At 26.3% G+C, this 18,156-nt stretch overlaps 1 protein-coding gene across 1 annotated transcript; it reads left to right on the top strand.

The window, feature by feature from the left end:
• The first annotated feature begins 341 nt into the window (after positions 1-341).
• On the top strand, positions 342-6,302 carry LOC111893637 (protein FAR-RED IMPAIRED RESPONSE 1-like). Its single transcript, XM_023889696.2, has 6 exons — positions 342-408; positions 2,787-2,888; positions 3,156-3,549; positions 3,669-3,930; positions 5,030-5,599; positions 6,012-6,302. The coding sequence occupies exons 1-6, from the start codon at positions 342-344 to the stop codon at positions 6,300-6,302; spliced, it is 1,686 nt and encodes a 561-aa protein (XP_023745464.1).
• Positions 6,303-18,156: the final 11,854 nt, after the last annotated feature.

Genomic DNA, 18,156 nt, shown 5'->3' with positions numbered 1-18,156 from the left:
CACACAATTTCAGAATTAAGAGATTATTCATACACAATTTCAGTTTTCTTAACATTACAACAAAAAGGATTTGGATTATGTATGGGAAAAGGGGAAAGATTCCTAATCATCGGCCAAGAAGAGGGGACCGACCCATTAATTCATTTAGCGGCTCAATTAAAGCATTATCATTCAAGTATTTAGAGGGGACCGACCCATTAATTCAATTAGCGGCTCAATCATCGGCCAAGAAGATAGAGTTTTGACTAAATAAAGTCAAAATCGAATTCGATTTGAACAGATGAGGGCAAGAACGAACCTGTGTGGACGGACGTAAGGGGAAGAATAGATCAGCAATTGGGATGGCGATCTTGCAAGCTGCTGACGCCGATGTGAACTTGGAAGATGTCGCTGCTGTTTTTCTTTTAGGTCATGAATGGGAAGAATAGATTGGGGGTAGTGAGGTCATTTTTGCCAGTCAGATGGGTTTTGGAAGCTAACCAACTCAGCCAATTGAGCCAAACATGTTGACCGAATCAGCCCACATCAAACATATTCATGTCTGACCGAGTCAGCTGAAATCGCTGACTAAGACCGGTCAGACGGTTTCAAACAGCCCCTAAGTATATTATCCACAATTTTTAAAGATATATAATAGAAAGAAACATCATTTAAAAGAATATATATAACATCGTGAAAAGTCATTTAAATTTTTTTTAACAATATAACTTTAAGATACACAATACATATAGTATCTGGCAAATTTTCATATAACAAAATATTTTATTCACAACTACAATTATATATATATATATATATATATATATATATATATATATATATATATATATATATATATATATATATATATATATATATATATATATATATATATATATATATATATATATATATATATTAAAGATAATATTAAACATAAAGTACTATATTTCTCTCTTTTTTATAAACTTAAAAAATAAGATACTGTCTTGAGTTTAAGAAAATATCTCATCTTTTTAAAGTTTATATATAATGGAGAAAAACATAATATTTTATTTTTGTTATTATCTTTTACATGTATCAAATTCTCATATATATATATATATATATATATATATATATATATATATATATATATATATATATATATATATATATATATATATATATATATATATATATATATATATATATATATATATATATATATATATATAGATTAGGTTTTATCTTTTTTTTTCTTTGAGATTAAGGGTTCAATTCTCGTCGTGGATATATAACTGAAATCTTGATATTAGTTTAGGAGTAAATTAGATTTCACGATTCAAAAAAAAATATTTATTTATACAAAAAAATTGGTCAAATACCATGTATTGTGTATCCTAAAATTAAATGGTTAAAAGAAAACTTAAATAACTTTTACGATGTTATTTTTAGAATGTTATGTTCTTTTAAATGACCTTTTAGAGTTTTAATAAGTTTTAAATATATATCAATTAAAAACCAGCCAATAAAATAATTAAAGATATATATATATATATATATATATATATATATATATATATATATATATATATATATATATATATATATATATATATATATATATATATATATATATATATATATATATATATATATATAGGGATGGTTCCCTTGAGATTAATAAAAAAAAATTAGAGATTGTGAGATTAAATATCAGCCAATGGAACTTAACGTCAACTAACGTCAACTGTTAAATGATTAAGGGGTATAATAGTAAACTTCAAATTAATGTTGAGAAAGCGGACACCTTCCTTCTCTAAAAATCATCATATCGCTAAATCATCGATTTACAATATCAGTCACGTAATCATATCATCCAATCTTTAACAACTCATTTAATATAATTAAAAATATCCTATTTTTACTGAATCTGTTATCAAATTATTCGCAATCTTCAAATTGAAAAAAACGATCGAAACAGAGCATCAGTTCATATCCTCATAAATACGAGATACAAACCTGAAATCGAAGAAACAAGCACCTCGCAATCATAAACAAAGCATTTGAAAATCGAATCAAAATCAATTTTCATAAATGATGTCGCATCCAAAAGAAATTGACAAGTCGATCGCAACTGATACTTTATAGCTGAAATCAATTCATCTCCTAACGACGAATAAATTGATTCAATTTCTTTCAATTCTGAAGAACTTCAAACTACGATTCGTATTGAAGGTATAACTAATTCGTTTTAATACTACATATTACATGACAGTTTCTACATTTCATTCTGATTCTTTTATTATATAATATAAATTATGAATAATCATATATGATTATACAATACAATATGTGATTTAATCATATAAGGATGAATAATCATATATGACTGTTCATATCTATGATTAATCATATGTATTTATAGTTTGTAATTATGATTTTTCATATATGTTTTCAAATTGAAATCTATATTAATATTACATTTGGATGAATAATCATGTATGATTATACATCATAAAATAGGATTAGTCATATATTACAAACTACAAATACATATGATTAATCATACATGATTAAACAATATCAAGTATGATTATTTATAAGTTGATACGTATAATCATTTATGATTACATAGTATATTATATGATCAATCATATAATACAATGTACAAATAAATATGATTTAACATATAATAATATATTAATATCTAAAATCATAGATGATTTTTTATACTAAAATATAAATACATATCATTAATCACAGATGATTATTACAACATAAAATTATATAATAACATATTTGTCATTCCCTTCTTTTATCAGGTGAAAGTTCCAATTCAACAAATGAATCATATTGCAGTAACATAATTGAAGAATCTGAATATAAACCAAATGTCCCTACAGAATTTGTACCAGTTGTAAACAGTATTTTCAAATAACTAAATTTGGCAGTAAAAATGTATACTGATTATGCAGAATTGGCAGGTTTTCATACAAGACTGAGTAGCCAATCAAAATACAATAGCCAAATAATAAAAGAAAAATATGTTATATGAAATAGGGGTGGCAAGCATAAACCAAAATCTTGTGATACGTTGGCTACAAGTTCTGTCAAGAGGAAACCAAATTCAAACAAGATAATTATTGGGTGTACAACAAAGATTATATTTGAAAATGTTTATGGAACAACAGATTACAAAGTTAAGAAATTCTTTGAAATGCACAACCACCCACTGGAAAGTATTGAGGAAAGACCTTATACGAAAAAGGCAAGAAAGATGTCATATTATGAAAAAGAGTTTATAGTACGTGCATCAAAAGCTAAAATTGGTCCGACAATGGCTCACAAAATAAGAGCAGTTTTGAAAGGAGGATATGAATATGTAGGGGCGAAGGTAACAAACTACAAAAACTTGAGGAAAGGAGTAAGTATAATCTTATGTTACAAGAATGCTCAAATAATGATAAACAAAATGAATGATCGTAGAGACCATTACCCAAATTATTCATTTGAGTTCCTACGTGATGGAGATCTGTTGGCTGCTATGTTTTGGGCAGATGAAAGAGAAAAGGCTTTTTATGCAGAGTTTGGAGAAGTTATATCTTAAGATGCAACTTTTAGAACAAACAAGTAAGTTAATGTATATAAATTCAAACATACTATTAATCAAATATGATTGTACTAAACACATTTTCTTTATATAGGTATAAAATGGTATTTGTACCATTCACAGTAGTTGACCACAACAAGAAATCAGTTACTGTTGGTGTTGGGTTGCTGAGTAGAAACACAATTGAGTCGTATGAATGGCTGCTTAAAGCTTTTCTTAGAGCTCATGAAGGGAAAGCACCAAAAGTTGTTCTAACTGATCAAGATGCAGCAATAAAACAAGCAGTGGAATCTATGTTACCAAATTCAAGATACAGACTATGCATGTGGCACATAATGAAAAAACTGCAAGCAAAGGTATAATAAAAATACATTATATAATCATATATGATTATATAGTATTATGACAGATGATTCATATATGACTTATCAGATATCATACTATATAACCATATATAATTAATCATATATGATTAACTATTCTAATAATATGAATTATCAGATACCATATTGTATAAACATATATGATTACATAGTATGTAATATGATAATACAGTATATAATCATATATGATTATATAATCATATTATTAAAATACTCAATCATATATGATTAATCATATATGATTAATCATATATGATTGATATAATGATATATAAATAAGTATGTTAATAATATGATTATATAATCATATATGATTAACCATATATGATTATAATAATATAAGTTATCATATATCATACTATGATTATGATGATACAATATAATCATATATGATTACAATACATATATGATATATGATTAATCATACATGATATATCCTACATTACAGTAATCATATATGATTAATTATATATGATTAAACATATATGATTACAGTACATATATGATATATGATTAATCATATATGATTAAATAATCATATATGATTACAATACATATATGATATATGATGAAGCATAGATGATATATCCTAAATTACATTAATCATATATGATTACAGTACATATATGATATATGATTAATCATACATGATATATCCTACATTACAGTAATCATATATGATTAAATAATCATATATGATTAAACATATATGATTACAGTACATATATGATATATGATTAAACATATATTTTTACAATACATATATGATATATGATTAATCATTGATGATATATCCTACATTACAGTAATTGTATATGATCAATCATATATGATTACTCATATATGATATATGATTAATCATATATGATTAAACATATATGATTACAGTACATATATGATATATGATTAATCATATATGATTAAACATATATGATTACAATACATATATGATATATGACTAATCATAGATGGTATATCCTATATTACAGTAATCATATATGATTAATCATATATGATATATCGAAATAGGTATATAATTTATACTTATATAAGCAACATTGTTCATTCATAGATTACTGGCGATTTATTTAAAAACAAAGACTTCAAGAAAAGATTTAACAAGCTTGTTTGGAACATGCGTATCAAACCCGATGAATTTGAAAAGAAGTGGGATTTGATTATTAATGAATTCAATCTGGAAGATAAAAGATGGTTCAATGATATGTTTGAATTACGTGACAAATGGATACCTGCATACTTCAGTGACACAAGAATGTCTGGATTGATGAAAACCACTTCAAGATCAGAAAGCATGAATTCCTTCTTCAACACTTACTCTCAATCTGGAAATTTACTTTTACATTTCATGATGAACTATGACACAACAATTCAAAAACAGAGAAATACACAACAACAGCTTGATCATCAAACAAAGAAGGCGATGTATAAATTTATTTCACCACGACCAATAGAAAAACATGTTGCAAAAGTTTATACAAGTACATTGTTTTATGAAGTACAGAAAGAAATCTATAAAGGTTCCTGGTACTGCCAATACGAACATCTTGCAACAAAAAATGAATGGGAGTTATACAAAGTGGAACAACTGAACAAAAACAGTGATCTAAAAATAGAATTTGAGGTAATATATTCTTATTTTAATTAATTTTTGTTGAATCAGCACATAATATAAAAAAAAATATTCATTTATGATTATAAAACACTTAATGCTTTAATTTTATTTTGAACAAGTAGAAATAAAACTTCCAACAAATGATGTAAAATGTACATGTGAACACTTCAACCGCTTTGGGACTTTGTGCAGACATGCATTCAACATACTTATGAAACATGGAATGAAGGAGATACCTGAACAGTACATTGAGAATCGTTGGAGAAAGGATGTGATGTCAAGGCATTATAATTTTGGTAGACATGTATATGATACAGGAGATAGTGAAATTAATAGATCTGTCAATCAAGCATACTACAACTTTGAAACATGTTTGGAATACATAAAAAAAAATAAAGAAAAAATGGATTTGTTTGTTAAGAAAACAGAAAGCATGCTGAAGGAATATGAAAACGATCCTACAAATGAATTGCAGAAAAATAGGACATATGTTGAAGAGGTAGGAAAACTTATGGGCATAACTATTCCAAAAGACATTGACATCAATGTTCCAAATGTTCAAAGCAATAAAGGATGTGGAAAGAAAAGTAGAATTCAAAGTGCAGCAGAAATAGTGTATAAAAATTCAAACAAACAAACAAGAAGATGCTCAGGATGTGGAGAAAGGGCTCCTCATAACTTGCAGACAAGCCCAATCAAACTTGCAACATAACAATCATCAAAAGCTACATAGATATTTACTGCTTTAATCAGTAATGAATAAGTCATAACTTTTTTTCAAAATAATATACTTTTTGTTTAGTACACGTTACTCTTTTTATAAAACAGAATTTACTATGATTTTCTCTTCTGGATTTAATCTACTTTGATAATTCTTTCTTTGATTTGATAATATATTCATTCATGATTAAACTTTTATTAAATGTTACTACAAGCATTTAAGATTACATATAACTATTATTCAATACATGTAATCATTACACATAACCATATACAACATTCATCTGTAAAATCATAAAATATTATGTAATACTACTTCATATGTTTTGTTTAATCATAAGTGATTAAAAATATGATTACACATAAAAAACATCTAACCATTACATATAACCATATACAACAACATTGTTCCTAACAAATATACAACACCGCTAATAAAAAATCTAAAGATAACAATATTGATCATCATAGAATAACATCAAACATGATAAAATATTCAATAACAAACAATTTCACAAGTCTCAAATATCAAGTTCCCCATTTTCCAAGATTCTTGTTCTTCATATTCCTAGCTAGATTTTCATACAGATTGTAGTTGACTCCAAGAATTCTTCCACCATTACTTAGAAAGATTATCTCCATTGAACCTAACAAATCTTTACTACATATCTGATGTAGAGAAATGTTGTTCATTAAAAAGAAATATTCTTTAAATGAACAACATTCCTCTACTTCAAAGACATCTAGTAAAGATCTGATATGTTCAATGAAGATAAACTTTTTAAGTAATGGTGGAAGAGGCGTTCTTGGAGTCAGTCACAATCCGTATGAAAATCTAGCTACAAATAAAAGAACAAGAATCTTGAAAAAATGGGGAGCATGTTATTAGATACAGGAAAATTAGTTCTTTTAGACTTATAGACTCCATATTTTACCTGAAACAAAATGGAAGTTGTTTAGATCATAAATAAATAATGGTGATATATAAAAATTGAAGAAATTAATAAACAAAACTAACCATTTGGAAATATAAGGACTCATCTTTGAAGAAATATAAGGCATAGCATGAGGCTACCAACTTTAGTTTTCATTTATAAAGAAAAGATTCTTCAATACAAACATTAAAAAACAAAAATAAAATCTTACAAAGATAAGATTCTGCATGGTGATGTATTCCATGCAGTAAAGATAAGCTCACTTATCAAGAAAAAGATATAATAAATTATAATGTGTTGTACAACAAATATAATCATTTATGATTACAAAAAAAATAAAAAAAAAATAATCAATACAATCACTAATGATTACATATAAGCAACATATAATCAATAGTAAAAACATAAATTACATATAAAAATATAACATAATGACTTATGATTAACATTCAATAACATAATTCACACAAACAAACTTAGATAATAAAATCTACCAAAATACATGTTAACTTGTTTTCCATCACCATAAAAACAAACATTCTTCACAATAAGAAAATATTCAATCAAAAAAAATTTACAACCTTCTTTCTATATTCCATTGAGCATCATATGCATGCTTACCACGAATCTTTTGATCAACTTTTTGATACTCATATGTAGACGCTTTGTATTAATCTCAGAAGTTAAGATTGAAGCTGCATATTTCATTCTCAACTTTTCCAGAATTTTTTCTTGAGAACCACCTTCTTTTGGAAGACCACATTTCCATTTAGAAGCTTTTTCTTCAAAATAACTCTCCATATGTCTCATAGCAAAAACTCCACAATCCACTTTTATCAGCCATTTCATTTGCTTTAACATGACCGATCTCTTTTAGATACTTCAATAAAGAATTTTTCTAAAAATCATATATGATTTCAAGTCAGAAAAATATAAGTATAATAATTATAAAATATATCATATATGATTTCAAATTTAAAGAATAAATATCATTTGAAACTTACAAGAGGTTTAAAAACTGCACCATACTTATCATCGAAATCAGCATCATCTGCACCATTATCAATAACCTCAAAAGCACATTTCTTCAGATTCATAACAATAAGATATATGTGCTCATGCCTCAAAACCAGGAAAAATACCTAACATCAACATCTATAATATTAGAAATAATATATATATATATATATATATATATATATACACACACACACATATATATATATATATATATATATATATAAATGTATAAAAAAATAAATATACCATATCAACATCCTTCAAAACCTTCAAGTCTCTATCACCACAAACACTGCGAGAAAAGCTCTCCTTGAAAACTTTATATTTTCCAGTTTCATTCAAATGAGTATATTCAAATAACAAAGTCTGTAATATAAGAAAATCATAAATGATTATATAATAACATGTAAATATTTAATAAAAAAAATATTAATAATAAAATAAAAACTTATAGTGTCAGAATTCATGAACAATATGAGTGGAGAATTAACAACATCTCTGAATTTCTCTTCATGATTTAGTATACGAGACCATGAGTCAAGAACACTAACATGCAAATGGGTTTTTTTTATAGAGACTTTCATAATTAGCTCTAAACCCAATAACATCTGTTTCCATAAGCAATACAATATCCCTGTATATATTTATTTAAATGTTATTTAAAAGAAAATTTATAATTATAAAAATAAAAAATTATATTAAAAAAAATTACCTTGGATTTCCTTGAAGACTGAAAAGCCATTCACAAACAACATTTTCTACTTGTGTCAAACAAGGTTTAAAATCAATCAACCTTTCCTTAAATGGTGACTTATAAACATAAGAAAACTTCATTTGTCTCTTTCCTTTGACATCCACTACTGAGGTTGTTTCTTCATTTATATCTTTATGTTTGCCAGAAATAGGTTTTGATGGTCCTTCTAATGTACCCAAAGGGGGATGCAAAAGAAACTGGACTAGCATCAATAACATCAACATTTGGAATAACACACTCTGGACCAGCACTTGGGTTTCCCAAAATAACTCTATCCTTAATCTTTTTCTTTGTCATCCGTTCAGAAGAAATTTGACTTTGAGATGACTTCTTGGAACCTTCAGAATCTTGACTAAATCCAAGACTAAAACTTGGAACAAGATAATTTTTCAATGATCGAGTCTCATTTGAATCATTGTTTTTATTTGCACCATCTTCAACATTTTCTACCCAATAAAATTATAAAAATCATATATGAATAAACAATAATTATAAACACAAATATATATATATATATATATATATATATATATATATATATATATATATATATATATATATATATATATATATATATATATATGAATAAGCAATAATTATAAACAAATTACCTCCATCTTTATTTTTATTTGAACAATCTTCAACATCTTCACCTTCTCCGTCCTTCTTTGCTACAATAATTTTATCAACAGTACGATCTGAAATTACTTTATTCGTATGATCATCCTCACCCAAATTTACAGTCCCTAAATTATTAAAATCATAAATGAATCATCTATATAACATATTTATATATATATATATATATATATATATATATATATATATATATATATATATATATATATATATATATATATTATGTATTAAAAATACATAAATAAATACTTACCATCATCAATACCAGTCAAATTCAAATTCACATCATCTTCAACTAGTTTCTGATTTAAACAACCATCAGTACCTATAAAATTCAAATATAAAAAATTAAAATCATATATGATTAAACTATATATAATAATAAAATATGCCTACCTTGATCCAAAGTTTTAAGAAAACTTTCAACAACTGGATCGCAAATAAATTGACTAAAAGATACACCTTCCTGGCTATCAATTAGACCCACACTCTTAGTAACATTTTCGACAACAGAATTTAAATTCATGTCCTCTTCTTTATTACATCCACTTCCACTTCCTTGTTCATCATCTTCATCATAATCACCTTTACCTTCAATGTGATTTTTACCAATATTGCCCTCATGTGGACCACTTCCATCCCCCTGACCACCAGAACATTTCCCTTGATCATAATCTTCAACATTTTCATCATCATTAAGAAAATCATTCCCATAATCTTCATCATTAACTTGAACAAAAACAAGTGTTAATATCGGTTCTTTATATTTTTGTGAAACATAACGGAAATCAAAATTTTCAGTGCTTAAATCTTCAACAGGAAATAACAATTTCCAATTTTTCAAATTTTGACTTTGAAGAAACTTCAACACTCCCTCATCTATCTTTACAACAAGATCCTTTTTCAAATCCTCCATCTTCTGATACATACATGAAATTTTACTTTCATACACCTATATAAGAAAAAAGATACTTACAACTAAAATACTTAAACATAAAAAGTCATAAATGAATAAACTAATTAAATCATAAATGAATAAAACTATAGAATTACCTCCACATCACTAACTTTATTAACATCAAAATCTTCTTCATCCTCATCACATAAATCCTCTTCACCATCAGATTCAACCTCATTACCACCAGATTCCTCCTCATTATACTCAGATTCTTGGAATTCTTCTTCAACATATGCTTCATTAACATGTCCACATCCAAATCCTCCACTCTCTTGTAAAATATCCTCAAGAAACCTTATCTTCTCTGACGTCCAATAAAAAATAGTTGGACGTTTACGTGTGACTTGCAAATGATCAAACTTGAAAGTATCCACATACAACAACTACAAAAAATATATATAACATCATATATGATTTTGATGTGTAATATATAATTAAACAAAAATTATACTACATAATCATATATGATTATATGTAATAAAATCATATATGATTTATTATAAAAGCAAACATATTTTTACAACTAATAAGAATAATAAATATCAAAAAATAACTCACGTACCATAAGGTATGCTACTGGTCCATAAAAGAAAGAAGATTCTTTCTCTGGATTGTAAACCTTCTTCGTCCTTACCAAACAATCCATAATTTAATCGCACCAGTCAATGCTACTTAAATCAGTATCTCTTCTGATTAAATACAATGGATTCAGATTACATTTACCCATGCTTGTAGACTCACAGAAAGTATTAATAAAAAGAACCAAAAAATTGATTCTGAAGTTGTCATCAGCAGCAATAGTTTGAACAAGTTCATTCTTTAGCTGTTTCAATCTCAATTTATTAATATTTTCAAACTGTTTCTTCCACTCAAACATACAGCTCTCTTCATTATTCTTCGAAATGTAATCCATGTTTGAAAGTAATGAGCCACCAGATGGTAATCCTAACATCTCTTGAACAGACTTACTATCAACACTAACTTCACAATTATCAAACTCCACCTTCAAAGATTCAAAATTAAAATGATCAAGAACATAACAAACAATCTTCAACGGTACGTCAATCATCTTCATCCCTAACAAACTCCCAAATCCCATAGCCCTAACACAATCCTTCTGTTCTCTACTTAAACCTTAAATAACACCCAACAATGACCCGAGTGAACATCTATTCTTCAATGAAGGAAATTCTTTTATAACAACAGCTTTTTTATCTTTCTTCAAAACTTTAGTTTCTCTCTTTGGTTTCTTTAAAGATCCATGACGACTCTGAAAATCTGAATCATCTTCATCAGATAGTTCACGTTTCTTACTTACAGTTTTGACCTTAACCCTCAGCTTCACTTTTGGTTGTTCAATAACCGTTTTTTTGGATGTCTTTGAATGCGTTTGCGACACCTCATTCGCCTTCTCTCTTTTGGAAGATGACCGTGTCTTCCTTGAGCTATCTACATTCCCTTTTTTAAATACAATTTTCATTACAAAAATAGTGTTAGTAAAAAATAAAACATACATTTATCATTACTATTCACTAATGATTATAAACAGAACAACAAATAAAAATACAAGCTAAATGTTATATACAATCCACTTAAAAGAACCACAAAATCAGTTATGATTACAAAAATAACTCTATATTCATGTTTGATACATAAAAATACATTTATCATTACTAGTTACCAATGATTATAAACAAACGTATAAAATCATCTATGATTAGAAGTAAAAATAAACATATAACTAGATGTTATGTTCAATACACTGAAAAAATAAAAAAAAAATCAGTTATGATTACAAAAAATAACTTCAAACATTAAGTTATATGTTTATTTCTACTTCTAATCATAGATGATTTTTTTTTGAACTGTACCTTCGGAAATAACAACACTTCTACCGCATTCAATATTTTTCTGATTTTTGAATTTTTTTCGAACATAGTTTCTTTTGAAATCCTTATCTGTGAAAATATATACAAAAACTTACATCAAAAACCACCACAAACAAACATAATAAAAAACATATCAACTCTAAACGAGACAATCATCAAAATCAAGTTAAAATGACAAAAAACCTACTGAATCAAAACAAAAAAACATCATTATCAACATAAAACGACAATTAACTAATTAATAAAAATACATTATCAATAAAATGAAAAATAACTCGCATTCTAACCTTTCATTTCGATTAAGGAAGATGCAACTTCGTTTATATTTTCTCCTGAAGACATTTACTGATTTCTCAATAACAGGTAAGAAACGAAAACTAGGGCAAAATGAGATAAAAAAGAAAAAGAGGGTTTCCTGAGAGTTCGAATTGAGACTTCGATCGAGAAAGAAAAGAAAACAATAGGCGGTTACAGTATCGTAGCCTGCAAAATTCATATCAATCTTTGTAAAATTACAACAATAGCACCACAATCGTAAATTAACGACGTTAATTTAATAAGTTACCAACATAATTACAAATATGCCACCGCATAGCTTCAGAAACAAACATAAGCAAATCAAATGGTTATACACATATCTCACAATCTCTAAATTTTTTTTATTCTTAAGGGAACCAACATCTATATATATATATATATATATATATATATATATATATATATATATATATATATATATATATATATATATATATATATATATATATATATATATATATAACATTAAAATAATTCAATTATATTGCTTTTATTTATGTATGGTTGATCAATAAATAGAAATTACACTTTATAACTTCACTAAGTAATCTTTAATAATAAATAGCTTTTAAAATATACCAAAAAAACAATCATATTTCAATTAATCAATTAGGTTTCATTAGTTAAACAAACATTTACAAATCTCTTTAATAATAAAATAGCTTAAACAAAATTCTATAATAAAAATCATATTTCAATTAATCAATCAAGTTTTATTAGTTAAACAAACATTTACAAATCTCATAACAACATGAGTTCCGTCTATCACTCCCGTTTGTGCCATTTGTCAAGTTTGGTCTCGATCAATCATTTATTTTTAGATTGTCCGGTAACGGGTAATGTATGGAAGTATATACAAAACTGGTGTGGAATATCAACCACAAATACTATTGACATAAGGTCAACCTTTTCTTTGGCAAGAAATTTCGTCAAGTCAAAAAAGGCGATCAACTCTTTACTTTCAACAATCATGGCAACTGTATGTAACACATGAAGAGCATGTAATGAGGCGATTTTCAATAAAGTAAAACTCTGCTTATCGAAAATTATGCAATGCTTTACACTTGGATCAATTTAAGAGTGAAGATAGGTAATTGTGTTGTGACTGTTTGGAGTATCTCACTATTATGGTTTTTGTAATTTATTGTGTTTTACGTTTTGCTTTATTCCCCTATGTCTTCTGGCACTTTATATCAATTTCTAGTCTTTGGCTAGTCTTGATTAATGTTTTCGCCTTTTTTTCATTCAAAAAATATTAAAAAAACGCATAGATAAGATGAAATGTTGGAGGTTTTCAAATGAATAATGTTAATTAATTAAATACCTTTAATTAAAAAATATAATAATATGTATAATTTAATATATAAATTGAAATGCTATGAATTCAGCTTAATATGATTTAAGATATATGATTTATCTTTGACCACATTAAAAATACTTGACCTTTTTGTTTTATCAATAAATTGAAATTACATTTTATAACATCAAAAAATAGTTTTTTTAATAATAAAACCGCTTAAACAAAATGATAAAATATACATCACATTTCATTTCAGTTAATCAATTAAGTATCATTACATTAAAAAAAAACATTTTGTATTATTTAAGAGATAAGCTGAAATCTTAGGGATTTCAAATAAATATAATTAATCAATTAAGTGCTATTAGTTAAAACATTTTGATGTGTAGCATCCAGGAGATACACAATGAAAGGTCGGGGGTGTTTAAAATGAACCACATGAAAACTAAAATGTATATGTATTCTTTTAGACCATATTCAACAAAACTTCATTTTTTTTTTTAAAAAAAAACAAGTAAAAAATAAGATAAATAATATTTCATCTCTAACCATACTCTATTTTTTATCTTAAAAAATATATTATTAGTATATTCTATTTTTTCAACCTACATAATTTAGTTTTAACAAATATATAATCTATATTTTTTTCATTACCATCATATTAAATAAACCAAATTATATTTATAATACACTTATAAATAAATATTATAGATGCATTTACAAAAATAAATATTATACATGCTTTTGTAAATCCGTTATCGTGTTTCATGATTTTAATATATAAATAATTTTTTATATGAATTTGAGAAATAAAAATAAATTTTATATTTATGATTAATTAATATAATTTATTATATAACAAAATGTTATAAATATTAAATATTATATCTAAAATAAACTAATAGATAAAATAAACTAGAAAACTATAAATATATAAAACGAGAGATTAAACCCGACAACTGAAACTAATACTATTCATATATCAAATATAGGGGAATAAATAGGGTGGGGTTTGAAAAGATTGCGAGAGAAAATAGAAGAAAAAATGACATTTGAGTGGATTGGAGATGCTCTTATAAGATATTATGTGAATTTTCAATGGTATTGCACAAAAAAATGTAATATAAATATTGATAATATATGTTATTAGAAATATCAATGTAACTGTTATTTAAAAATATACGATAAAATAGATAAATATTAAAAAAAATATCGTCTCAATAATCTCTATATCTGCCACCTCGTCATACATCAAATATTTTTTTATTTATAGTAATTGTACACATCTTTTAGAATCATATGATCTAAATCAAGGTTGTCAAGATCGGGATCATACGTAGTATCGTTTTTGGGTTTGCAAGATCGGGATCGAGATCCTAAGATCCCACAAAATAAAATATAATTTTAATTTATAATAGTTAATTATGAAAATATTTCAAACATTCAGTTATTCGTTCAAAAGTTATAAAAACTTCAAAATATTAGTAATAAGTTCCAACACAAAGTGATAAATAGTAAATTGGTAAAAGGTAAAAGACATAAAGTGTTAACAAAATTCATTTGCAAAAAAATAATAATAAATAAATAAATAATTCAAGGGAAGGTAGGATCGGATCGGATCTCGATCCTACGATCCTATCTGCAATCCTACCTTAAATATGATCTGTTTACAATCCGGATCGGTTGTCATACCTAGGATGGTAGGATCGTACGACCCTACGATCAGGATTGCGATTTTGACAACCATGATCTAAATGGTATGTATCTCTAGGCCGTGTTTGAATTCAATTTTCATTAATGATTATTATTTGAAATATTTGTCGATTTTCAATCTAACTTAATATATATATATATATATATATATATATATATATATATATATATATATATATATATATATATATATATTACTTCTACACTATTTAAAATTATTATTAGTTTTAGTTCATCAAAAACTATTTATTTAGAAAATTCTCATCATTATAAAAACAATTTTTGTGTAAAATTAAATTAATTTTGTATTTTGATATATGTTTTGTATTTAAATATTATTATGGTTAATCAACTTAAATAAACAAAATTTAAAATTATATCATCTTAATAACATCTATCATGTGAATAATATTAAATAATTTTTTGTTTATAGTTAATTTTTTTTTGTTTACTATTGATTTGAATTATTGTTATACTAACTTACTTTAAAAATGGCATCCCCACAACCAATTGTAGAAACACCGGGTAGTGAGATGACATCATGGATCACAATAATAAGTATACATTGTACATACAACAATACGATAGTAGAATTGTAACATCCGGTTTCGAGAAGCTTCCTATTTCGGGAATTATGGACATTAACGGATCAAGTGATGCACCTGGACTTCAAGGGTTTAGGTTTTAGACCCATTTGTGTGTGGATTATATAGGTTGTGTAACCCAAGCTCTCAGTTGGTGCTTGGAGTCCAAGGGTATAATGGTAAAAGTGATACTTTAGACCTCTTCATGAATTAAGGATTCAAGTTCGGAAGCCTTTTAGTCGAAGGAGATTAGACATAATTGTAGGGGTTTTCATTACGTTTCCAGGCATATAAAGATTACCTAAAACCAATTTAAGACGCAAAAGTTTTGACCATTAGGTTATAGGTATAGGCCAGTACGCTAGATGTACCTGGAGTACATTAGGCATACGCCAGTCAGGATCAAACCCTAATTTTGGGTCTTGGAAACTTAACTCATTGGAAACCCTTCTTACCTTTTTTCACACCCCCAAACCGGAACGGAAAAAATGTTCGGGGGCGGAGGACGTCATGTTTAGTATCACAACAAATGCATCATAGTAATCAAAGTAACAAAAAACCATTGTATTAATATTAAAGTGTTTACAAAGTATGATTAACAAAAGATTGACTCCAAAACTAAATAACAAAACAAGACATGAAGCACTATATTCCATCTTCTGAATCCCAATGCGCGCACCTGTCTACTAGTTTCTTGAGAATACAAGTTATTTTGAAAGAGTAGATCAACATTTATGTTGGTGAGTTCATAAGTATTTTTGTTATGAAAGTAAACTGTAAGTTCTTTTGAAAAGTTCTCTTGTTCCTCCAGAAAATCCTATATTTTTTGATGTGGTGAATGATAAGTAAAAATGACTCTACAATTCCGTCTATGAGTACTAAATGGATACAAGTTATATACAATCCAAAATAAATAGACAATTGATTGTGTGAATCTTCCCTAAGCCCACAACCAAACAATGAACAGGAAGTAAGGCGGAAAGCACACATTCCATTGTTTATTAGATCTTCATTTTATATAACCTTGGTATATTCATTTGGTACTTACGGAGTTAACTGTAATAGTTCTTAATATTATATGAAAATATTCTTAAAGAAAATCATATATTTCCTTTAGTAAAATGGTAACCACAATAGTCATATTATAATCACTTAGTTTATACTAGCTATATATAATCTAATATCGAACAGACAGTTAAATGGGTGAACCTGCCCTAAGCCCACAATCAAACGAGGAACAAGAAGTAAGGCGCAAAGCACACATTCAACTGCCTATCAAATATTAATTATATATAACCCTGATGTGTAAACTAAGGTATTATATAATTAACCACTAGAGGTCCTTTAAGTTATACTGGTTTAATAAAATGAATTAAACCTTTTACTGATAAGTTTCTAGTTTAGCCTACTAAATGTTCTATCTTAAAAGTATGTTTTTGTACTAGAAAATGGTATAATGAATTTGTATGCTAAGGACTTGACCCATACCCGATACTCTTTATGATTACTTGGTGTATACAGGATATGTATATATATATATATATATATATATATATATATATATATATATATATATATATATATATATATATATATATATATAGCTAAGATCGAATAGAATAGTAGGTCTGGGTGAATCTGCTCTAAGCCCACAACCAAATAAGGAACAGGAAGTGAAGCGGAAAGCACACATCCTACTGTCTGTCAAGCCCGATTAATATATATATCCCAGCTGT

The sequence above is a fragment of the Lactuca sativa genome, chromosome 8, assembly GCF_002870075.4.
Source record: "Lactuca sativa cultivar Salinas chromosome 8, Lsat_Salinas_v11, whole genome shotgun sequence".
In the NCBI taxonomy this organism is placed as follows: Eukaryota; Viridiplantae; Streptophyta; class Magnoliopsida; order Asterales; family Asteraceae; genus Lactuca; species Lactuca sativa.
This window is presented reverse-complemented; position numbering and strand designations above follow the sequence as displayed.

Coding starts and splice junctions, on each gene's coding strand:
- LOC111893637 (XM_023889696.2), top strand. CDS start 342: ATGGCGATCTTGCAAGCTGCTGACGCCGATGTGAACTTGGAAGATGTC. Junction 409..2,786: donor CGCTGCTGTTTTTCTTTTAG/GTCATGAATGGG, acceptor TTCTTTTATCAG/GTGAAAGTTCCAATTCAACA. Junction 5,600..6,011: donor ATCTAAAAATAGAATTTGAG/GTAATATATTCT, acceptor TTGTTTGTTAAG/AAAACAGAAAGCATGCTGAA.